The 24,767-nt window shown below is 37.7% G+C and overlaps 1 protein-coding gene across 1 annotated transcript; it reads left to right on the top strand.

Annotated features, from left to right (window-relative positions):
• Positions 1-303: 303 nt before the first annotated feature.
• LOC107558669 (very low-density lipoprotein receptor-like) lies at positions 304-20,712 on the top strand. The gene is made up of 20 exons (XM_016242327.1): positions 304-316; positions 785-904; positions 3,661-3,783; positions 4,761-4,883; positions 7,096-7,467; positions 7,781-7,903; positions 8,225-8,347; positions 12,857-12,976; positions 13,108-13,233; positions 13,422-13,593; positions 13,782-14,000; positions 14,144-14,262; positions 14,989-15,128; positions 15,254-15,395; positions 15,559-15,708; positions 15,942-16,004; positions 17,918-17,959; positions 18,843-18,923; positions 19,373-19,542; positions 19,848-20,712. Exons 1-20 carry the CDS (start codon positions 304-306, stop codon positions 19,881-19,883), a joined length of 2,577 nt encoding a protein of 858 aa, XP_016097813.1. The 3' UTR covers positions 19,884-20,712.
• The last annotated feature ends 4,055 nt before the right edge of the window (positions 20,713-24,767 follow it).

The following is a 24,767-nucleotide window of genomic DNA, read 5'->3' as shown; positions in this document are numbered from 1 at the left end:
AGTAGATAGAATAGAGAGTACTAGTGTTAGAAGGTGATTAAATAAACAAGGTGATGAAATAAACAAGTAGATAGTATGGAAAAAGAACAGAGAACGCTAGTGTTAGCGGTTTATTTTTTTTAATAATAAATAAAAAGAAAACAAGTAGATAGTATGGAAAGAATAGAGAACGCTAGTGTACACAATACACAGAATTAGTTATATATGCAAAATTGTATAAAAAAAGGTTGAAAGGCTTTCTAGGTTTTTATTTATTTTATATTTTTTTTAAGGATAACATCAGTTTTATTGGTAAAAGGCCAAATGATGGAAACAAGTTGGATACATTTCACAAATGTTTTTTAATAAAAAAAAATTTAAACTCATTTTCATTTATTTATAATTTTTCCCATAGTTCCAGTCAGCTTCATGACATTTACGGCTCAAGTCATTGGCTGCAGAGTGGAGCGCCCATGACCAAAGATTATGGATTTCTCTGCACATTAATCTAGAATGGGAGCACTACACTACCTCTAAAATGGTTAAAAACTGTATCTTTTTCCTCATGCAGGATTAAGGGTGGCAACAGTAGTCTATAATAGCATTGTACATGTTTTATTCACGTAGTATATCACTCAATTTACAAAAAACAAACAAAAACTTGACAAATTCCAATGTAACCAATATCACACTTCTATATGGGACATTTTCTGTACAAAACTCAGTATTGGGGAAAATTTGTCCAGTTTCGTGCATCAAGTCTGACTGTAACAAGCCACTGACGCCACCTCTTTCTGCCTCTCAGGCTCCCGAACAGAATGTGAGCAGTCTCAGTTCCAGTGTGGGAACGGCCGGTGCATCCCGTCTGTGTGGCAGTGCGACGGCGACCTGGACTGCTCGGATGGGAGCGACGAGACGTCCTGCGGTGAGTCTGTGTGCACTGGTGTGTATGAGAGCTCATAGCAAGTCATCTGAGAATTACATCAGCTCAGCAGCACAACATCCGTCATTGTTCTGATGTGTGGGCGTTTTTGTCTTGATGCTCGCCAGAATAGCCACACCTACCAGCCAGTGTGTGATTTCCCTGATCCGCAGTTAAACTAGTCCTGATCTCCAGAGCTGATGTAACTCTTGGGTAATCTGTCATAATGGAGGCAGAAACAGATTGGCTTGCAGTTTGAACTAAGCACAGTGAAATTAAAATATTGATGAGGGACAGTTGCTTGCTTGCCACTCGTTCATAGTATGACTGAACACCAAGTGGTTTTACATGTAAAGATTTTCCCACCTAGGTGATCTATAACGCTCATCTGTGTGCTAACTGGGTCATTGATGCGAGAGAAATTACAGATGGGGGGCCGGCACAGATAAAATCTTTTTTTGGATCCTAGTGTTCCCATTTAGGCCTCTTCACCTTTTACTCAGAGGCATTTTCTCTGAGAAGCCAGTACCTCCTTATAACTCTAGAATAAAATAAATGACAGAACAAAAAAAACATTTTGAAATATGAACTAATTTAGTATGTAAATCACTTTTTTCCAACAGCAACACGTCTTTTGCTTCTCTTGAGGTGAATGTATACTTGTGTTTTTGTCCCTCATTCAATGTACAGTTTCAAATTACAAAAAAAGAATGTGAATTGCAATATGCACCCTATTTGATTTGAAAGCATACAGTAAATATATTTTTGTATTTTTATATAATTAGATATGATTTCATTAGTATCATTATTGCAGTGTCAACATTATATTTACAATTTTATATATGTTAACTCTTATGCTCATCAAGACTGCATTTATTTGATTTAAAATACAGTAAAAACAGTAATATTGTGAAATATTATTACAATTTAAAACAACAGTTTTCTATGTTAATATGGTCTATCTATCTATCTATCTATCTCCAAGCTAATGCTAATCACATGCTAATGTATCAAATACATTATTATATATATATATTTCCATATAAATATTAAGCAGTTAAAATGATCTGAAGGATCACAGGTAATAAATCTTTCTTGAGCAGCAAATTTAAAGATTTTATGAAAAAGATTCTATGCATACGTTTCTTGTTGACTGTATGGATAAATATTGTACCACAAAACCTTTAACCTGGAAAATATGTGATAATCAAATGCGATTGGAACATGCATTTACATTGGACATAAAAATAAAGCCCAAAACAAAGAATGTGCTTTGCCTCCATTGCAGCAATGGTCCAGCAGCTCTGTACTGTATCCCAGCAGAGGCTCTGTGTTGAGAATGTCAGCCTGTCCGTTTGCACTGCTCCGTCTCCTATTGCCATTCAGTCCGCAGGAGGCCTCCTGCTCAGAGTATGCACGTGTTATGAGAGGACATGAAGAGACTGTGAATGTGTCTGAGACGGGAGGGAGCTGCTCTTTACCTCATACTGTAGGATTCAAAGAGCCCCCGTCTAAAAGCGCCTCTGTAGGATTGAAGTGTTTTCTTTTAAATCAATATCCAGTGCTGAATTAAGCAAAAATGTGCAGGCCTGTGGTGCAGTGCTGGTTTTTGTTGACCACATTCAAATACTTTGAAATGTTGACGGGTGACAGAAGGGCCCAGCAGAGATGCAGACAGGTTATTGCTTTTACTTCTAAGACATATGAGCAAAATTAGGAACTGAGAGTGTGTGTGTGTGTGTGTGTGTGTGTGAACACCAAGGTTCATAAAGGCAGCATTTGTTTGATCTTGATACAAAATATTGAAATAATATTGCAATTTAAAATAACTGTTGTCTTTTGTAATATATTGCTAAAATGTAATTTATTCATGTGATGCAAAGCTGAATTTTCAGCATCATTACTCCAGTGGTCAGTGTCACAAGATCCTTCAGAAATCATTCTATTGTGATGATTTGCTGCTCAAGAAGCATTACTTATTATTAGCAATGTTGAAAACAGTTGTACTTATTATTTTAGTAGAAACTGTATTTATTTAGTTAGTTAGTTAGTAAGTTCAATAGAGCAGCTTTTATTTTAAATATTCTTTTAAACCATGCCAATGTTTTTTTACTATCTCTTTTGGTCAATTTAATATGTCCTTGCTAAATTTTATTATTATTTATTAATTTATTTTAAAAAAATCTTAATGAATTTTGGTCAAATTAATGTTTATTTCACTTTCATTTTGATCAGTTCAAGTATAAATTAAGTATTATTTTCTTTGAAAAAAGTTGTCTTTTGACTGAATGATTGAGTTTAATTCATTTTGGCAAGTATTTTTATTTATTTAAAAAATGAATAATTAACACTTACAGTACTTAATACAACAATATATTTCACAAGTTTATTTTATTATTATTTTATGCTATTTTATTTTTTTATTTTATGTATTTATTTTTTCTTTCACAGTTTTCTGAACCACTATTTCAAGCAGCCTAGAACCTAAATCTAAAGAGTTCCTGAAATAGTTCCACGTTGCAATTGCACATTGCCTCTTAAGTGGTCAAACTATGTGCCAAAGTCTAAGATTTGCATTTCAGACTCCTAAACAGCCTTTGTAAATCTCCGCTTGGATACCTAGGGGTCATTAGCAAGCATTTCAAGTGCTCTTGAGCAGACATTCTTATGCATTGTTTGTTTTTCATTCCTCTTGAGCCTATGCTAATATCTACTGAAGCATAGGTTTTATAACATGTCCGTTTTCTTGACCGTTTCAGTGAGGAAGACCTGTGCCGAGGTGGACTACGTCTGCCGCAGTGGCCAGTGCATTCCCAAGAGATGGCAGTGCGATGGGGAACCAGACTGTGAGGATGGCTCGGATGAGAGCATCGAAATGTGCCGTGAGTCCGATTTCATCTTTAACACTATATTTATTCAGCGGTACCATGGCTTTGTGTTCGCTGCATGAACTCTGTAAAGTGGGCTGTAATTCCCAAGTTACCTTCAAGGCTTGACCATTAATTTTCAACTTGAGCGAGTCTTTTATCTCAAATGTGGGTTATATTTAGATCCACCCCTGTGTGTTAGTTCTTCATGACATCCATCATAAAAGCACACAGATATTGTTTTTTTGCAGAAAACTAAAGATTAGAGTTTAATGGTTTGATGCACTTATTACAACAGGGCCTATTGGTTTATTAAAGTACAGTGATGGTACATTCTATACAGTCCAGCGCAGAAGCATCGGTGTACGTGCAGTTATGCGTGGCAGCTCTCTATATCAAGTCTTGTTTGACCAGCTGTTGGATTGGACCAACAATGTGTGTGTGTTCGTGAGCATTTGCACACAGGTGGACATAAATAAACGTACAAGTGCTCTTTCGCTTTAAGCTCAATATTTCCATCTGGACAGCTTTTGATTTGGTTGTTTATGGTCGAGGATGTTAAATATCAAATGTTTCATGGATTACGCAACAGACCTATAGCACCGTTCCTCCTTAGTTACATTTCCCGTTGTGTTTATGAGCCGCCCGCCAGCGTCTTGGGAGTGTAGCCAAAGAGGTGAATGTTTCAACCTAATTGTTCACACCAGTCTAAAGGTTGTTTCTGTGTGTAGGTTTACACCCATGTTTCATGCTGTAAAACAGTGTTTGTTTATACTAAGCCGCCTGGGTTATTTCACCAAATATGACATGTGAAAGCTCATTCTGGGGAACTATAATATATAATTAGATATAATTCAAGATCCAAATTCCAGGATTACGCTCGTAAGCATGCTTTGGTTCACCAAATAGTTTGTAGAGTTGTGAAATCTGATGATTAAGGTGAATGAAGTCGTATGGTCCTGACCGGTTTTTTTTTTTTTTCTTTCTCTCAGACACGAGGACCTGCCGAGTGAACGAGTTCAGCTGTGGCGTCGGCTCCACGCAGTGCATTCCGGTCTTCTGGAAGTGTGATGGTGAGAAAGACTGCGACAACGGAGAGGACGAGATTAATTGTGGTGAGTCACTAGACACAACACCGGCTGAACCACCTCTTACAATCAATCTGAGTTCCCGTTTCGCTCGTCTCGTCTCCTGATTCTTTGCATGTAAAGGCAGTAATTGGAAATGAGTCACTGAGATCCAATTTCAGTTGTTTCTTTGAAGCTCTGTTTGAATTAGGCTAGAATAGGTCAATTAAATAAAATACATCTGTGTTTTAGTCCTGAACAAAAGAATAATATACTTGTGTGCACTCTAAAGTTGCTTAAACTATGCTCAAATATACTGAGAGACACACAGAAACATCCTAAAAAGGGAGGGATTTTTGTCATTTTCAACATTCCTTGTAATTCTTCCCAGACAAAGTATGTCAAACATGTAAATGTGTAGTAATTAATATATACAATTAATCTGCAAAAAATATGCATAAAGTTTCTTTATTTATTCATTTGTGCGTTGTAATACCATTATTTATTCTAATGCATATTATTTGTTTTAATACCACTTTTGGAAAGTGTTTTATTGACCAAATAAAATAAAAGACGAGATTAATTGTGGTGAGTCACTAGACACAACACCGGCTGAACCACCTCTTACAATCAATCTGAGTTCCCGTTTCGCTCGTCTCGTCTCCTGATTCTTTGCATGTAAAGGCAGTAATTGGAAATGAGTCACTGAGATCCAATTTCAGTTGTTTCTTTGAAGCTCTGTTTGAATTAGGCTAGAATAGGTCAATTAAATAAAATACATCTGTGTTTTAGTCCTGAACAAAAGAATAATATACTTGTGTGCACTCTAAAGTTGCTTAAACTATGCTCAAATATACTGAGAGACACACAGAAACATCTAAAAAGGGAGGGATTTTTGTCATTTTCAACATTCCTTGTAATTCTTCCCAGACAAAGTATGTCAAACATGTAAATGTGTAGTAATTAATATATACAATTAATCTGCAAAAAATATGCATAGTTTCTTTATTTATTCATTTATGCGTTGTAATACCATTATTTATTCTAATGCATATTATTTGTTTTAATACCACTTTTGGAAAGTGTTTTATTGACCAAATAAAATAAAATTAAAAAAAGTGCATGAAATATGCATAAAGTATACATAAGTAATATATGCATAGAATACATTTTTCATTCATTCATTCTAATAGCTATTATTTATTCTAATAAATATTATTTGTTCTAATACCACTTTTGGGAAGTGTTTTATTGAAGAAATAAAATGTACATGAAGTATACATAAAATTAAAATATACATATATATTAACAAATATTTGAATATTGCATAAATTATTCTGTAATCATTTTAGCTTAAGTTGATGTTTTAATCATTTATTTCGTTTTTCATGATTCTATTTAGCTTTATTTCAGTTTACTTAAACCTATAAGTTAGTTGCAAAGGCAACATTTCTCATTTTCCTAAGTTACCTTTTTAATCTAATTTATTTAATCTTAATTTCAAGTTGATGCTGAGATATTTTAAGTTTTAGTTTATAACACTGATTCAGATAATAAGACAAGTAGACAGTTGTCGAGGTAAATTGAGGCCTACTTAAAGGGACAGTTCACCCAAAAATGAAAATTACCCCATGATTTACTCACCCTCAAGCCATCCTAGGTGTATATGACATTCTTCTTTCAGATGAATCCAATCGGAGTTATATTAAATAATGTCCAGGCTAATCCATGCTTTATAATGGGAGTGGATGGTAGCCCAAAATTTGAAGTCCAAAAAATTAAACCAATCCATTATAAAAAGTGCTACGTCATCCGCTGGACGCCACTTTCTCGTGACAGTTAGCGGAAGCTAGAGATTAAGGTTTATAAAGTTGTAAATATGGATATTTTTCTTACACAAACGCATCGCGTTGCTTCAGAAGGATTTTATTAACCCCCTGGAGCCGTGTGGATTTCTTTTATAATGGATGGGAGCAATTTTTTGGACTTCAAATTTTGGGCTACCATCCACTCCCATTATTAAGCATGGATTAGCCTGGACATTATTTAATATAACTCTGATTGTATCCGTCTGAAAGAAGAATGTCATATGCACCTAGGATGGCTTGAGGGTGAGTAAATCATGGAGTAATGTTCAGTTTTGGGTGAACTGTATTTTCTAGATATTTACCTATGTCCACATTATTATTCTGAAATCCGGAAATATTTGTTGATCCCTTTGACGGCCACTTAAGATGTTTTCCTGTGTCGTCTTATTTAGGTAACATTACATGCGCTCCTCTGGAGTTCACCTGTGCCAGTGGCCGCTGTGTTTCTCGTAATTTCGTCTGTAATGGTGAGGACGACTGCGGGGACGGCAGCGACGAACAGGACTGTGCTCCTTCCTCCTGCGGCCCGAGTGAAATCCCTTGTGGGAATAATACCTGCATTCCTAGGAGCTGGCTGTGCGATGACGATGTGGACTGCCAGGACCAATCAGATGAGTCGCCAGAGCGTTGCGGCCGCAACCCCACACCGCCGGCTAAGTGTTCGCCCAGCGAGATGCAGTGCAGCTCTGGGGAATGCATACACAGGAAGTGGCGCTGTGACGGGGATCCAGACTGCAAGGACGGCAGCGACGAGAAAAACTGCTGTAAGTGTGGGTTTCGTTTTTTTTTGTCATATATGGCTGGAATATATTGTCATGGAAACGTCACCTTTTGTTTTCTGCATATTTGAGCTTTTTTCAAATCTATTTCAGCCTTTTATTCTAAGTGTTGTTCAAACAGGATGTTTTGTTTTATGCATATTTTAGCTTATGATATTTTATTTTTGTCTTTTTTTTTTTTTTTGAGTTTTCTTCTGGAATATATTGTGTCATGGAAACAGCACCTTTGTTTTCTGCATGTTTTGTTCTCTGGTTTTTGGATAACTAACTGGTCTCTGTTTGTCCATGTCTTTTCCAGCTGCCCGCACCTGCAGACCCGACCAGTTCAAGTGCAATGACGGCAGCTGTATCCATGGCAGCCGACAGTGCAATGGCTTCCGAGATTGTGCAGACGGCACGGATGAAGTCAACTGCAAAAACTGTGAGTCTGTTAAACTGGAAAAACATTTTCTCAGAATACTCTACCTGGAAAAGTAACAAATATCCTTAAAATCCAAGAAAGATTTTAATAGTACTATTAACAGGCCAGTAACATGCAAGATTATGATGTAGGCTGAAAAGGAAAGTAGACAGTGGTATATAATGTCATTTAATAATATTTTAGAATTTATTCACCAGCATAAAACGTGAAGCAAACACTGCACCAAATATTGAATTAGTATTATGTTTTTTTGACTAGCTCACATCATAGGGTTTTTGTTTTTTAGTGGACTGAAATGACTCCCCTTGTCTCTTTGCTCAGTAACTCAATGTAAAGGTCTTGACCAGTTCAAGTGTCGGAGTGGAGAGTGTATTGAGATGAGTAAAGTGTGTAATAAAGTCCGTGACTGTCCTGACTGGAGTGATGAACCCATCAAAGAGTGCAGTAAGTACAAGTGTTTTGCTGTTCTTTTCATTACGCATTCTGACATCTATATAGATTTGTAAATGTCTAAAAAGGTCTATCAGTGCACACATAGCTTTGAACAAAATATCTTGTATGTGTCAGGAACATTTTTAATGTGGGTTATTCTTAGAACTGTGTAATTGCTGTGCTGGTTTTACCTAACAGAATTACATAATTACTGTTTTTAGAGTTTCACTGATATTTGACACATAATTGCCAACTTCCCCTAATGTCAGAATTAGCTAATTATAAAGTCTAACAATTATGACTTGAGTTTGAAGTATAAATAAAAAAAAGAAGCTTAGGTTTTTAACTCTGCATAACTGAATTGCACGATCAGTTCTTTTTAGTTGTCTTTGCAATCTAAAGGCTGCTTAAAGATGATTAAATGGATACAAAAAGAAAAAACAATCATAGTTTCCATGCAAATAAACAATTCAATGCACAAAACAATCACAATTCAGTAAAATGACCTCAGCAAGCATTGTAAATGTAGGTCAATGAGACCATTTTCAGACTTTGGTCTAAGAACAGTTTTCTTGAAATAGTTTAATTTGTGTGTAGTGCTCTGACTTGCTTAAATGCAGACTACAGCATCATGAGTGCATCAAGAGGGAGACCCTGCAGTATAATTAGTTCACAGTATCAGTAGTCTGTTAGACAGGGTTGTTGAGTCTGAAAGTTTAAGTAAATTGTTTCAAGCTGTCTGTTTTGACCTAACTGCGGCTTAAACGGTTCCAGATGTTAGGGGTGTGAACGGACCATTGGACGGGTAAGAGAGATGCTGTACAGGAATTCAGGGTCATTTTAGCTCTTAAGAATGGTTTCTCAACACATTTAGGATGTTTTCACACTTGAGTCTTCTTTAAAAGACCCTTGTAATAGACCACAATGTGAATCAAGTGGAAAATATTTTGTATTCTCTAGGGTTAAATTGATAGTTCACCCAGAAATGAAAAGTTCATTTTCTTTGTCATTCCAAACCAATATGACTTTTCTCTGTGGAACAAGAAAACAACCGACATTTTGAGAAATGTCCCATACAATGGAAGCCGAAAATTTAGTTATCAGGATGTTTCTATGCATCGTGTTCGGTTGCAGACTTACTGTCCGAGTCACTTGTGCTGTTTGTAAATCAAGTTTGAAAAGACCTCCGGATCAGAACTTCTGCTGTTGTGTTTTATTCAATGAGACCCTTTAGTGATATTGTCTTGTCATATGTCAGGGTTGCATTTATTAGTTGGACTTTTAAACTACTAAGTTTACTTCACGGAAGTTACTCCCTTCATGGTGTGCACCATCAGCGGTCTGATGGCCAGCTGGTGGTTACATTCTGCACAACTGATTTTGACACCATTTTTGACTGCTTCAGTTTCTGTTAGCCTCTGGTCTTAAAAAAAACCAGAGCCAAAATGACACAAATACACAGTTTGTGGACAGAGGACAGGAATTGTACCTGTTTTTTGCCATATTGAACAAGCACAACTAGTTGTAATCTTTATTCTTTTTAGTTGTCTTTGCAATCTAAAGGCTGCTTAAAGATGATTAAATGGATACAAAAAGAAAAAACAATCATAGTTTCCATGCAAATAAACAATTCAATGCACAAAACAATCACAATTCAGTAAAATGACCTCAGCAAGCATTGTAAATGTAGGTCAATGAGACCATTTTCAGACTTTGGTCTAAGAACAGTTTTCTTGAAATAGTTTAATTTGTGTGTAGTGCTCTGACTTGCTTAAATGCAGACTACAGCATCATGAGTGCATCAAGAGGGAGACCCTGCAGTATAATTAGTTCACAGTATCAGTAGTCTGTTAGACAGGGTTGTTGAGTCTGAAAGTTTAAGTAAATTGTTTCAAGCTGTCTGTTTTGACCTAACTGCGGCTTAAACGGTTCCAGATGTTAGGGGTGTGAACGGACCATTGGACGGGTAAGAGAGATGCTGTACAGGAATTCAGGGTCATTTTAGCTCTTAAGAATGGTTTCTCAACACATTTAGGATGTTTTCACACTTGAGTCTTCTTTAAAAGACCCTTGTAATAGACCACAATGTGAATCAAGTGGAAAATATTTTGTATTCTCTAGGGTTAAATTGATAGTTCACCCAGAAATGAAAAGTTCATTTTCTTTGTCATTCCAAACCAATATGACTTTTCTCTGTGGAACAAGAAAACAACCGACATTTTGAGAAATGTCCCATACAATGGAAGCCGAAAATTTAGTTATCAGGATGTTTCTATGCATCGTGTTCGGTTGCAGACTTACTGTCCGAGTCACTTGTGCTGTTTGTAAATCAAGTTTGAAAAGACCTCCGGATCAGAACTTCTGCTGTTGTGTTTTATTCAATGAGACCCTTTAGTGATATTGTCTTGTCATATGTCAGGATTGCATTTATTAGTTGGACTTTTAAACTACTAAGTTTACTTCACGGAAGTTACTCCCTTCATGGTGTGCACCATCAGCGGTCTGATGGCCAGCTGGTGGTTACATTCTGCACAACTGATTTTGACACCGTTTTTGACTGCTTCAGTTTCTGTTAGCCTCTGGTCTTAAAAAAAACCAGAGCCAAAATGACACAAATACACAGTTTGTGGACAGAGGACAGGAATTGTACCTGTTTTTTGCCATATTGAACAAGCACAACTAGTTGTAATCTTTGACTAGTTGATATTAGTCTCGCATAGCCAGACCTTCAGACTGACTGCAGAAGGTCTGGGAACCACCCAAGAGGCCTAATGACTGACAGGTAAAGTAACCAATCACGTTTCATTTTGTGCCGTGTCATGTTTAGGGGTGTGGAAATGTCCCCATTATAACAGACCGGTGTGTAAAACTCTTGGATGTATATTAAAGAGTCTATGCCGCGAACTTTACATATTTCACATACTTTTGAAAATCCAGCATTTAGTTGATCCTGATAAGAGCTCATTGTCACAGTTGTAAACACTTTTGTTTGGAATCGAGGCATCTTTGTTTCCAGGCAGATCGTTAAACAACGTGACACACATTCAACCAATCCAGTGATGATTTCGACACTCCTGAAGTGTTTCCAATTTTGTTTGCCATATGCATCAGACGTTCAGCCAGCAGTCCGTGGCCATGACGTCTGAGGCTAAGACCAAGTTGTCATGGGCTCAAAAAAAAAAAAAAAATTCAGTCACCCAAGCCATAAAACACAATGAGTATTGTGGCATATTTGTCCAGCATGGAGTCAATAGGCAAGGCAAGTTTATTTATATAGCACATTTCATACACGATGGTAATTCAAAGTGCTTTACATAAAAGAATCAAATAATAAAATAATCACAACAATAAAACAAGGAACTTAAAAACTTTAAAAATGATTTTAAAATTGATTTAAGAGGTTTAAAATGAATTTAAAACGGTTAAGAATAGAAAATGATTATAAATCAAATATTGTGCAATCAGTTCGGACATTGTACAGTGCTCATTCAATAAATGCACAGCTAAACATGAGTTTTGAGTCTGCATTTAAATGTGATTAATGTTTTAGCACATCTGATCTCTTCTGGAAGCTGATTCCAACTGCGGGTGGCATAATAACTAAAAGCACATTCCCCTTGTTTTGTGTGAACCCTTGGTATTTCTAACTGACTCGATCCTAATGATCTGAGTGGTCTGTTAGGTTTATATTCAGTGAACATATCTGCTATGTATTTAGGTCCTAGGCCATTTAGTGATTTATAAACGAGTAAAAGTACTTTAAAATCAATCCTAAATATAACTGGAAGCCAGTGTAAGGACCTGAGGACTGGTGTGATATGCTCAGATTTTCTGGTTCTTGTCAGAATCCTGGCAGCAGCGTTCTGGATGAGCTGCAGCTGTCTAATGGTCTTCTTATGAAGGCTGGTGAGAAGACCATTACAATAGTTCACCCTGCTGGTGATAAAGGCATGAACAAGTTTCTCCAAGTCTTGACTGGAAACAAAACATCTAATTCTTGCAATGTTTTTTAGATATGCTGATTTAGTTACTGCTTTGACATGACTACTGAAACTAAGGTCTGTCTCCAGAATCACACCAAGATTCCTGACTTGATTTTTAGTTGTTAGACCCCTAGGTCTGAGTCAAGGTATGCATTCTGACCACTGACCAAATTGTACTGACCAAATGACACTTGCTTGCATTGACGGACGTCTTTAAATAGAGCAGCTACACCTCCACCTCTCCTAACAGTCTTGCAGACACTCATGAACGTAAAGTTAGGAGGGGCTGTTTCATTGAGGACCGTTGGACTGCAGCGGTCTTCTAGCCATGTTCCATTTCCAATACTAAGTAGCACGCTCCATGTTTTCAAACGTGATCCAAGGACATCGAGTATCACCCTGCGGGGCATTGATCATATGGAGCCCCTCTGAATTATTGATCCGTGTAAATCTGAGCATGTCATATCCGTGCATCTCCTGTGAATATGCCACATTGAAATTCCAAGTGTGTAACGCAGCTATCCACCATTTGTTTTAGATATGAACGAATGCCTGCTCAATAATGGAGGCTGCTCGCACATCTGCCGTGACCTGACGATTGGCTACAAGTGTGACTGCACGCCAGGACTCCAGCTCATCGATCGCAAGACCTGCGGTGGTATGAATAGCCACATGTGCTGTTCAAATGTAGTCAGAAAAAGGACTAGTATTGATTATCTTGGGTCCTGAAAATGGATCTTTGTTGAATGTTCTTCAACAGGAACTAAGACTATGATTGTTTCTCCACAGATGTCAATGAGTGCCTCAACCCTGGTATATGCAGTCAAATATGTATAAATCTTAAAGGAGGATACAAATGTGAGTGTCACGATGGCTACCAGATGGACCCCACGACTGGAGTGTGCAAGGCTGTAGGTAAGCTAGTCAAGGTGAAATTCACTTGGACTTAAACCCTGTTTTAGCTTGGCTGATTTTCTACAAATGGTGATTTGGATTGGTTTCCCATCTAAACAAGTAAGAAAACCATTGAAAAATGTATGCACACCTGTGGTAACAGTACTTTGATCTCTGGCATTTATGGTACCCTCTTTTTGCATTTCTAGGTAAAGAGCCCTGTCTTATTTTTACCAATCGAAGAGACATCCGTAAACTAGGACTGGAGCGGCGTGAATATACTCAGATTGTGGAGCAGCTGCGGAACACAGTAGCTGTAGATGCTGACTTCATTCAGCAGACAATATTCTGGGCTGACCTGGGGCAGAAGGCGATTTTTAGGTAAGCGTTGGGTCTCTGTTGACTTGGCCTGAAGGCAGCAACTTTAAACTAGAGCAACATTGTATGAGAACTACTGTAGGACTAGGAATTTGTGCATAAATGTTAGCAATGTTGTTGTCCTTCCAACCACTTGGATGGCTTAACCCATATTTGCCTGGTGATTTGGTGCCCCCCCCGCCCCCCCACAGCACAGTATTGGATAAGCAGGAGGCAAGTCATATGAAAGTGATTGACAACGTTCAGATGCCTGTTGGGATTGCAGTGGACTGGATTTACAAAAACATCTACTGGTCAGACCTGGGCAGTAAGAGTATAACAGTGGCCAACTTCAATGGGACCAAGAGGAAGGTACTCTTTAACAGCGGCCTGAAGGAACCAGCTTCTATTGCTGTAGATCCTCTATCAGGGTAATTTGATTTTCAAAGCATTTCCACTGCTTTCTAAACGTTTCCTAATTTCAGATGTGCTCAGTTAAAACTTTTTGAAAGTGGTCCTCTGGTTTGAGGTAATATAAAGTTCAGATAATTGCATCCATGTCCTTCAATTACAGGTTCCTGTATTGGTCAGACTGGGGCGAGCCAGCTAAGATTGAGAAGTCTGGTATGAATGGGATTGACAGACAGGTCCTGGTAGAGACAGACATTCAGTGGCCCAATGGAATCACTCTTGGTGTGTAATGTTTAGCATGATGTTTCAGTTACTTTAATTTACTTGAACCAGTAAGGCAGGAGTAGCCAACCCTGCTCCTGGAGGGGCTACCTTTATGCAGATTTCAGTTCCAGTGAACAGACCTACCGGTTATTTAATCATCCTGAACACTTTGGTTCAAGTGTATTTGATTCGGGTTGGAGCTAAACTCATGCTGAATGGTAAACCTCCACAAGAGTAGGGTTGGCTACCCCTGCAATAAGGGTATCCTCCTGCTATTCCAGAAGTTAGTGGCATTTGCTAAGTCAATTGCTGATGTTCATACTTTGGGTTAGGGCAGGATGTCAAACTCTGCTCCTGAAGGTCCACAATCCTGGAGAGTTTAGTTCCAACCCTGCTTCAACACACCTGTTTGTAGTTCAAGCAGTTTTGAAACTGAACTCTGCAGGACTCTGGCCCTTTCAGGAGTGGATTCACTTTCTAGAGGGCCACAGTCCTGCAGATGTTTAGATGTGACCCTGCAACAACATACCTGCCTTTTACCTGGCAGAATTAGTATTTAGGTAATTCTGGAGGCTTTGCTTAGCTGGTTTGGGTGTTTTTAATTAGGGTTAACGCTAAACTCTAAAGGACTGTGGTCCTCCAGGAAAATTAAGGGGTGGGATCTGTTGACTTTGGCATTGTGTGACCAACTAGCAACCAGCCAGAATCATGAATTATACCCTGACCATTACTCTTGTCTTGTAGATCTGATCAAGGGCCGACTCTACTGGGTGGATTCAAAGCTGCACATGCTTTGTAGTGTAGACTTGAATGGAGACAACCGCCGGAAGGTGCTTCAGTCACCAGACTACCTGGCCCACCCTTTTGCCCTTACTGTTTTTGAGGTACACCAACTAGATCAATTGCATATGCCAACTACAATGGATCCATAGTAGTATCAAATTATGCTATACAGTAGCATTTGGTGATCTGTTTTAACAAAGTTTGTTTTCTCTGTACCCCATTTCAGGATCGAGTGTTCTGGACCGATGGTGAGAATGAGGCAATCTACGGTGCAAACAAGTTTACAGGATCTGATGTAACTCTGCTGGCCAGCAACCTCAATGAACCCCAAGACATCATTGTGTACCATGAGCTAATTCAGCTGTCTGGTGTGTCCTGAATTTATCTTGAACAGTAGCAACAACATATTTTGCTGATTCTGTGACTCAAAAGAAAGAAACGGAAACCTTAAAATCTTAGAGCTCTGATTTGATCTTGAAGAGTCTAGTGAGATTTTGGCAGTAACCGGATACTATTGTTTTCTTAAACCAGGGACCAACTGGTGTAACGAGAAGTTGGAGAATGGAGGCTGTTCCTTCATGTGCCTGCCAGCTCCACAAGTTAACAAACATTCCCCTAAATTCACCTGCGTGTGTCCTCAAGGTCAAACACTCGCCTCGGATGGCCTGCGCTGCAGACCAGGCACGTAACTATCACTTTGTAACAAAATTATATATTGCTGATCAAGCTTCCATTTGCATTGTTAATTTTGTGTGTGTGTGTACCATTCATTTGTTTTCATTAATGATCCATCATTTTTGGATGTCTTTGGCCAGTGTTCTGACTGCTGCGCTAAAAACAAGTTGCACAAATTACCTCAAATCTAAGAATTAGCCATTTTATTGCTATGGCTCTGTATTGCTCTCTTATCACAGAGGCACCTACTGCCGCCCCCCGAGATGTAGGGAGGGTGACCCCTCACCCCAGTCACCCTAATGGTAAAGCAGTTATTAGGACGTTAACTGCATGCGCATGGAGATCAATGCCTTTGATTTGCTTACCACCATAATAATAGATGGCTTCACAGTTGAATCTGTAGAAGTGGCACGTTAACATTTCCTTCAAGCTTGCATTGAGGTAGGCTGATGGGTGTGATTACTGACCTGTTAATAAAATCAGTACTATGTGGTTTTGGGAACTTTAACTAATCCCTGCTAATTAGGGCTGTGCGATTTGGGGGAAAATATCAAATTGCGATTATTTTTTTTAAATTTTTTTTTTGGACAGATATTGCGATTTGATTTGTAAACACCATATCAAATACAAAAATCTGAACGACATTTTCTTTGAATGTCAGAAACTGAAAGTTTTGTGTCCTGGAGTAACCAGGGAGTTTTCATTCAGCCCATCTGCTGTTTTTCTGCATTGGTCTGAATTGACAAATTGTGTGCAAAAATCCAACTGAATTGTCATGACAAACATTTGTGTTGGTGTGTACAGGCCTTTATTTGGATGTAGTTTTGGGGACTAAATTTCCCCCCAAAAGTTGCTAAATCTGACCGAACCGCCCCCTCGTTAGTTAGTAGTAGTAGCTTAGTAGTAGGGCTGTGCGATTTGGGGGAAAATATCAAATTGCGATTTATTTTTTTTTAATTTTTTTTTTGGACAGATATTGCGATTTGATTTGTGATTTTTAAATTTGCAAAGTCAAGCTTCAGCTCAATATTGTCAATAATGTGCAGCACAGTATGGGTATCATTACCCTGCTGAAAAAAATAATAGAAACTATCACAGAAATTCTTATAGTTTCCATTCCAAAATTCCTTTTTGTTTTGGGCGTTATTCCAATAGGAATTACTGTTGTTCTATTGGTTGCCATCTGCCAGATTACATCCCACCAATAGAATCCATCAAATACACCATTATAGTTTACATTCAAACCAAGATGCGCTCGTGAAGACTTGCAGTGCAGAGCCGGGTGCGAGTATAACCGAGCATTACGAGACAGGCTGCGTGTGTGCGGCAAGCATGAATGGCTCGTCTGTAACGCGGGATTCGCGCCGCGTGGGGCAGAGAGGAGCGAGTATGAGAAGCATTCACAGACACAGGCTGTGTGTGCGCTCTTCTGAATTGGGAATAGCCAACATGCATCATAAATGTATTTCAAATGAATCTGTTGGGGAGATAAAATGTGTAAGATAACGTTCACGTACTAACAAAAACATCTCCAGCACTGAAAACAGAACTGATAAGGGAGCTTTTGATATGCGCTGTGACGCAGCTCTTGGAAATTGCCTTTTTTGTTCATTGTCTGTCATTTCGACGCTTAAGTTGCATACGTTTTTCTTTAGTTTTAATTTGGCTAACTATCGATCTGACCCAGTAGACACCATAATTCCACTCTGTCTCTCTCCTGCTTTCCGTTTTTTTTATTTTTTTAAATGGTGGGTGTTTATGCAGTTGGCTAGAGCAGTGCTGATTGGGGAGAACGGAGGTGCGCTCACTCTATTGGTTAGTAAGACTGCAACTCAAGGCTGGCAGTCATGCATATGCTCTGGAACGGAGTAATATCGCGTTCATATCGCAGGCTTTGCGATTAGGAAATCGCAATGTGTCAAATTGCGGTTTCGATTCGATTTCGATTAATCGCACAGCCCTACTGCTAATATGAGCCCATATTGTGGGATATTTAAGTATATGTGAAATTTCTTGAATTTCTACTGGTTGCACCTAAGATCTGCTGCTTCATTTCTGCTTAAACTTTAGGTCACTTTTAGGAAAATATTATTGACTGTCGCTTGGATTATTTGTAGCATGCATTTTAAAGAAAATGACAATGGAACATGTTAATGTGGAAAATGGAAAAGGAGCCTCCAGTGTTTATACTCATAAACCTAATTTTGTTTTAAAGCATCTGCAATACCGAAGGTTGCCTCTGAACCAGTTTGGGCTGGTAAGGCTAGTTGCCTCCCATATACTTTAATCTAAATCTGGAATTAAAACCATAACTGTAGTCTTTAACACTGCATTTAGAATAGAAAAACCTTCCCATTCAAAATAACATGACTGGAAATTGTGGCTGTGAAAGTGTTTGTCTATTTATTTAAGAAGTTCCATTTCATCCTTTTGCTGCTGCTTGACTGCTTACACCCTCATATCCAAACTTCATTTACACCATTACTCAAATATCTCGCTTGGCTGACTCTTGATGTAGTTTTTTGGTCTTTTACCTTAGATTTTTTCCAACGTTTCTTTCTTTCTTTCTTTCTTGCACCTAAGATCTGCTGCTTCATTTCTGCTTAAACTTTAGGTCACTTTTAGGAAAATATTATTGACTGTCGCTTGGATTATTTGTAGCATGCATTTTAAAGAAAATGACAATGGAACATGTTAATGTGGAAAATGGAAAAGGAGCCTCCAGTGTTTATACTCATAAACCTAATTTTGTTTTAAAGCATCTGCAATACCGAAGGTTGCCTCTGAACCAGTTTGGGCTGGTAAGGCTAGTTGCCTCCCATATACTTTAATCTAAATCTGGAATTAAAACCATAACTGTAGTCTTTAACACTGCATTTAGAATAGAAAAACCTTCCCATTCAAAATAACATGACTGGAAATTGTGGCTGTGAAAGTGTTTGTCTATTTATTTAAGAAGTTCCATTTCATCCTTTTGCTGCTGCTTGTCTGCTTACACCCTCATATCCAAACTTCATTTACACCATTACTCAAATATCTCGCTTGGCTGACTCTTGATGTAGTTTTTTGGTCTTTTACATTAGATTTTTTCCAACGTTTCTTTCTTTCTTTCTTTCTTTCTTTCTTTCTTTTATTATTAGAAGGAAACAAAAGCACCTCCATACATGAAGTAAATTCATCAGCCAAAGGATCTGCTGCTGCCTGGGCTATTCTACCTGTGTGTAAGTACATTGTCTCTACTCCTGTAATGTTTAATAAACATTTTCATTATTTATGATCTATACATCTGTGTTTAATTCAAATTGCTACAGTTTAAGAGCTTTTTTGAAAATTAAGCTTTTATTCCTTTCTTTTTATTATTTTATTCAAGTCATCTATGATTAATCTTTAGCAGATTGACTTGTACTACACTTGTTTTTGTCCAATGACATGCTAGGCAGAATGAAAGTATCCCCCTTGACAAGTTTCTTGGCTGTGATGTAATAACAAGCAATTTAGCTATTAAAAACATTAAAGCAGGAAGTTTGGGCATGTCACACAGGAAAGAAAAATGCATTTGTCTGGACATTTTTGGAGTCACTTTTACTTTTACATATCTGCTGGAACATTTTCACTGTCCCTACAGTCAAGTTGTTATAGAGTTATTTAGTTCATTGTTCTTTGCCTACAGTGTTATTGGCCATGGCTGCTGCGGGTGGTTACTTAATGTGGCGCAACTGGCAGATCAAAAATAAGAAGAGCATGAACTTCGATAATCCAGTATATCTGAAGACCACAGAGGAAGACCTCAATATCGATATCAGCAGACACAGCGCTTCTGTAGGCCACACGTACCCTGCTGTGAGTAGTGCATATTCAGCATAGTCATATGTGGTTTCAGATTAATGAAACCATAGATTTGTCATCTTGTCTACATTAGAAATATGGATTTTTATTTTTTTTTTAAAGGAAGAATTTATTTTGAGCTATTCTCTCGGCTGTTCCGTAATGCTAAAAGTAAAGAGTGGCAATTAGTTCTGTGGTGATTTGTTTTTTTATATTTTATGCCAGACAACTGTTTCAATTTGCTAAATGCTTAGTTTTTCTAACGGGCTGTAATGCATCTGGACTTTCAGTCCCCTAATTTTCTTGTCGTCTTTCTGCAGATTTCAATGGTAAACACAGAAGATGACTTGTCATAACCCAAGCTCCCACAATGCTCCAGTTTATTTACTAGCCACTTGGCACCAATGGCAACTGCTGCCGTTTCAGCGGTTTTCACAACCAGCTGCCTTCTGAAGTGCATTTCCAAGTTTGTTTGTTTTTTCTCTCCAATAAGAGGATGTCATATGTGGTACGAGAAAGTATGTGCACCCTGCTCACGCTGAGTGCGCTCCAAAAGCATCAAGGAATTCTGAGGGTCTGGGTTTTTACCTTCACGTACACCATAACAGCCCCAAAATGATTCAACAGCCTTAATTCCTATTTACAAGGATGACCGCATAGCTGGAGACCCAGAATGCAGATTAGATGGCCAGTAGTGTGTGTGGACGCCTGAAATATTTAAATGAAAATGCATATTTTAGATGACCATGTCTTTAAAGTGTAAGTTTCTTTCCTTCTCTTTTCCTAATGGACATTGTTTCCCAGAGATGCATTATTATGAAGCTTTGTGTGTCTTTCTGGGTTTGAAAAAGCTCTATAGGGAAAAGTGCTGTTACAACATTTGTAAAACATTGTATATATCCCTCTCTGGAAAACATAATCAGGATTCCTCAAGCACTTTGATCAAATGTTCCTCTGTAAATAAGATTGTATACATTTGACTGAGACAATTTTGCTATGGTTGGGCACTGTACCAGGGTAGAGGAAAATGTATTTAAAAATGAAGTTTGTCAAAACTATTTTGTATGTTTGTGTGCTGTTCCTGTGACCTTTTTATAGCAGCTTGCAGGGGAACAAAATGATCTGTATTGTTAAAAGGAAACATTTGCAAACGTAAAATAAAATTAAAGTTTAAAATAAGTTTCTTTTTTGGTTTAAATGAAAATTAACCTTATGCTTGAATATTTAATTGCATATATTCCATCGTTTTTATAGGCTCCCTTGAGACTAGGTTAGGGTAACGGTAGGATTTGAGCCAGACTCAAATTCTGGTGTCATGCACTTAAAGCTACACTGAATTCAGAATAATAGCATTTATATGCACTCATGTAATTACCATCCATTTCAGAATTAGTGGTAAACTCTATACTTCCTTAAGTGTTGTTAACTAAGGGCTACAATGATGTCAACCCAAAATGGCCACCCTCAATCTCTGAATCAGCCAACTGTGAGCCTGCTCACATGACGTCAGCAGCACAACACAGATCATTTAATTAAGACACTGAAATATATTTAAATGTACTTGTAAAATAAGTTTCTTTTTTGGTTTAAATGAAAATTAACCTTATGCTTGAATATTTAATTGCATATATTCCATCGTTTTTATAGGCTCCCTTGAGACTAGGTTAGGGTAACGGTAGGATTTGAGCCAGACTCAAATTCTGGTGTCATGCACTTAAAGCTACACTGAATTCAGAATAATAGCATTTATATGCACTCATGTAATTACCATCCATTTCAGAATTAGTGGTAAACTCTATACTTAAGTGTTGTTAACTAAGGGCTACAATGTCAACCCAAAATGGCCACCCTCAATCTCTGAATCAGCCAACTGTGAGCCTGCTCACATGACGTCAGCAGCACAACACAGATCATTTAATTAAGACACTGAAATATATTTAAATGTACTTAAAGTCCGTAATGTTTTTTTTTAGTTCAAAATTATCCAAAATAAATTTTTGGGCAAGTACATAACCAGCCAGCGTTCAAAACTTTAAACTCTAGTATAACAATCATTTGCATGGTTTGATGTGATATGAGTTAAGTGATCATTAGATTTAATCCCCATTGGCAGCGTAATGTAATGCTTTTTTTCCCTCAGTTGGTCAGAACAAAAGTGGCAGACTTATTAATTGTTCAGATGACATTTTCTGGTGAAAATTCTTATTTGGGTCATACTTCCCAAGACGTAGAATCTGTGATTTCGAAGTACAGTGAATATCCACACCGGTGCGGTGACTGACAGCCACACATCAACTCAAAACATCAGATTCATCCATGCTGAGGAGCCATGCACAACCCACGTAAAGATGAGAATTCCACAAATAACTGCAATTGCAGGTTTCAAACAGAGATGGTGACAAAGAGGCAAAACTTACGGACTGCAGCTTTAAAAAATGCTCTGCATTGTGCAAAATTATATGTACTGATGCTTTAAAATCCTTTTCTATTGGTATGTCTCCTCATTTATCAATAATGTAAACAGGAATTCCATCAACAGCACCAAGAACTCCAGGAAAGCCCACACTCCTCATAAAAGTGGCTTGTTTTTGCAGCATGGTTTGATGGTCAGTTGGAAAGTCAATGAACTGCCATATAGTAGTGGCCAAAAGTGATGTCTGGCCTAGGAAATTTGACATCTTCACCTTTCATTCAAAAAATGTGTTAAAGATTTTGTAAGCATACTGCATAGTTAAACTTAAATTCAATTGTTTTATTTGTGATAACGCAATGAAACATACCAAATTGTGCGGTCATAATATCTGGCCATGCTGTCATACAAAGAAATAATGAACACCGGCAAAAACAAGAGAAGACCAATGAAATAACTGTAGTCAAAGCCAGATTTGCCAATTTAGCCATTTTTCACTAGATTTAGTGACATCCTCACCCCTTTTGAGACTTTTTTCAAAAGCCTAGCAGCAAATCAATTTCTTGGACAAACCTTATCTAGATTCCGAGACTCTCCCAATGATCTATATTTATATAGATCAGTGAACTCGAATTATGACGTCATTTAGCGACCCGTTTTTAGCTATTTTCAATTAAAAGCATTTGGCTACACTGGTCAGTGTTTTTTTTCCTTGTATTTTGATGGTTTAAGTGAAATGTAGCGTCATAAAAATTACTTTTGGCCATTGTTGTGTTTGGTGGGGTTAGTACCACAACAGTGCTTTTTAAAGATCTTACTATCCTATGCTGCATTTTTTCCAGTTTTCCAGCAAAAAAAAAAAAAAAAAGTAATTATAATTTCTGCAGTTAGAGCATTGATTTGTAGTAAATTTCTTACTTTCTGAAAGTAAATTCCTGTGAATAAATCTCTTTCCTACAAAAGATACAAAAATAATTGACATCTTGACGATCAAGTTTGTATCGTTTTATCAACTCCATATCATCATATAACTCCAATACATCATATCTTTGTTGGAAAGTGTGTGCAATATCCTCATATTCTATTGGAGATCTTTCTGCAGATTTCAATGGTAAACACAGAAGATGACTTGTCATAACCCAAGCTCCCACAATGCTCCAGTTTATTTACTAGCCACTTGGCACCAATGGCAACTGCTGCCGTTTCAGCGGTTTTCACAACCAGCTGCCTTCTGAAGTGCATTTCCAAGTTTCCTTTTTTTTTCTCCAATAAGAGGATGTCATTTGTGGTACGAGAAAGTATTTGCACCCTGCTCACACTGAGGGTGCTCCAAAAGAATCAGGGCCTGGGTTTTTACCTTCACGTTCACCATAATGGCCCCAAAATGATTCAACAGCCTTAATTCCTATTTACAAGGATGACCGCATAGCTGGAGACCCAGAATGCAGATTAGATGGCCAGTAGTGTGTGTGGACGCCTGAAATATTTAAATGAAAATGCATATTTTAGATGACCATGTCTTTAAAGTGTAAGTTTCTTTCCTTCTCTTTTCCTAATGGACATTGTTTCCCAGAGATGCATTATTATGAAGCTTTGTGTGTCTTTCTGGGTTTGAAAAAGCTCTATAGGGAAAAGTGCTGTTACAACATTTGTAAAACATTGTATATATCCCTCTCTGGAAAACATAATCAGGATTCCTCAAGCACTTTGATCAAATGTTCCTCTGTAAATAAGATTGTATACATTTGACTGAGACAATTTTGCTATGGTTGGGCACTGTACCAGGGTAGAGGAAAATGTATTTAAAAATGAAGTTTGTCAAAACTATTTTGTATGTTTGTGTGCTGTTCCTGTGACCTTTTTATAGCAGCTTGCAGGGGAACAAAATGATCTGTATTGTTAAAAGGAAACATTTGCAAACGTAAAATAAAATTAAAGTTTAAAATAAGTTTCTTTTTTGGTTTAAATGAAAATTAACCTTATGCTTGAATATTTAATTGCATATATTCCATCGTTTTTATAGGCTCCCTTGAGACTAGGTTAGGGTAACGGTAGGATTTGAGCCAGACTCAAATTCTGGTGTCATGCACTTAAAGCTACACTGAATTCAGAATAATAGCATTTATATGCACTCATGTAATTACCATCCATTTCAGAATTAGTGGTAAACTCTATACTTCCTTAAGTGTTGTTAACTAAGGGCTACAATGATGTCAACCCAAAATGGCCACCCTCAATCTCTGAATCAGCCAACTGTGAGCCTGCTCACATGACGTCAGCAGCACAACACAGATCATTTAATTAAGACACTGAAATATATTTAAATGTACTTGAAGTCCGTAATGTTTTTTTTTAGTTCAAAATTATCCAAAATAAATTTTTGGGCAAGTACATAACCAGCCAGCGTTCAAAACTTTAAACTCTAGTATAACAATCATTTGCATGGTTTGATGTGATATGAGTTAAGTGATCATTAGATTTAATCCCCATTGGCAGCGTAATGTAATGCTTTTTTTCCCTCAGTTGGTCAGAACAAAAGTGGCAGACTTATTAATTGTTCAGATGACATTTTCTGGTGAAAATTCTTATTTGGGTCATACTTCCCAAGACGTAGAATCTGTGATTTCGAAGTACAGTGAATATCCACACCGGTGCGGTGACTGACAGCCACACATCAACTCAAAACATCAGATTCATCCATGCTGAGGAGCCATGCACAACCCACGTAAAGATGAGAATTCCACAAATAACTGCAATTGCAGGTTTCAAACAGAGATGGTGACAAAGAGGCAAAACTTGCGGACTGCAGCTTTAAAAAATGCTCTGCATT

The sequence above is a fragment of the Sinocyclocheilus grahami genome, unplaced genomic scaffold, assembly GCF_001515645.1.
Source record: "Sinocyclocheilus grahami isolate Dianchi unplaced genomic scaffold, SAMN03320097.WGS_v1.1 scaffold655.1, whole genome shotgun sequence".
NCBI classification, from domain to species: domain Eukaryota; kingdom Metazoa; phylum Chordata; class Actinopteri; order Cypriniformes; family Cyprinidae; genus Sinocyclocheilus; species Sinocyclocheilus grahami.
The sequence above is the reverse complement of the archived record's forward strand: the minus strand, read 5'-3'. Positions and strand labels throughout refer to the sequence as shown.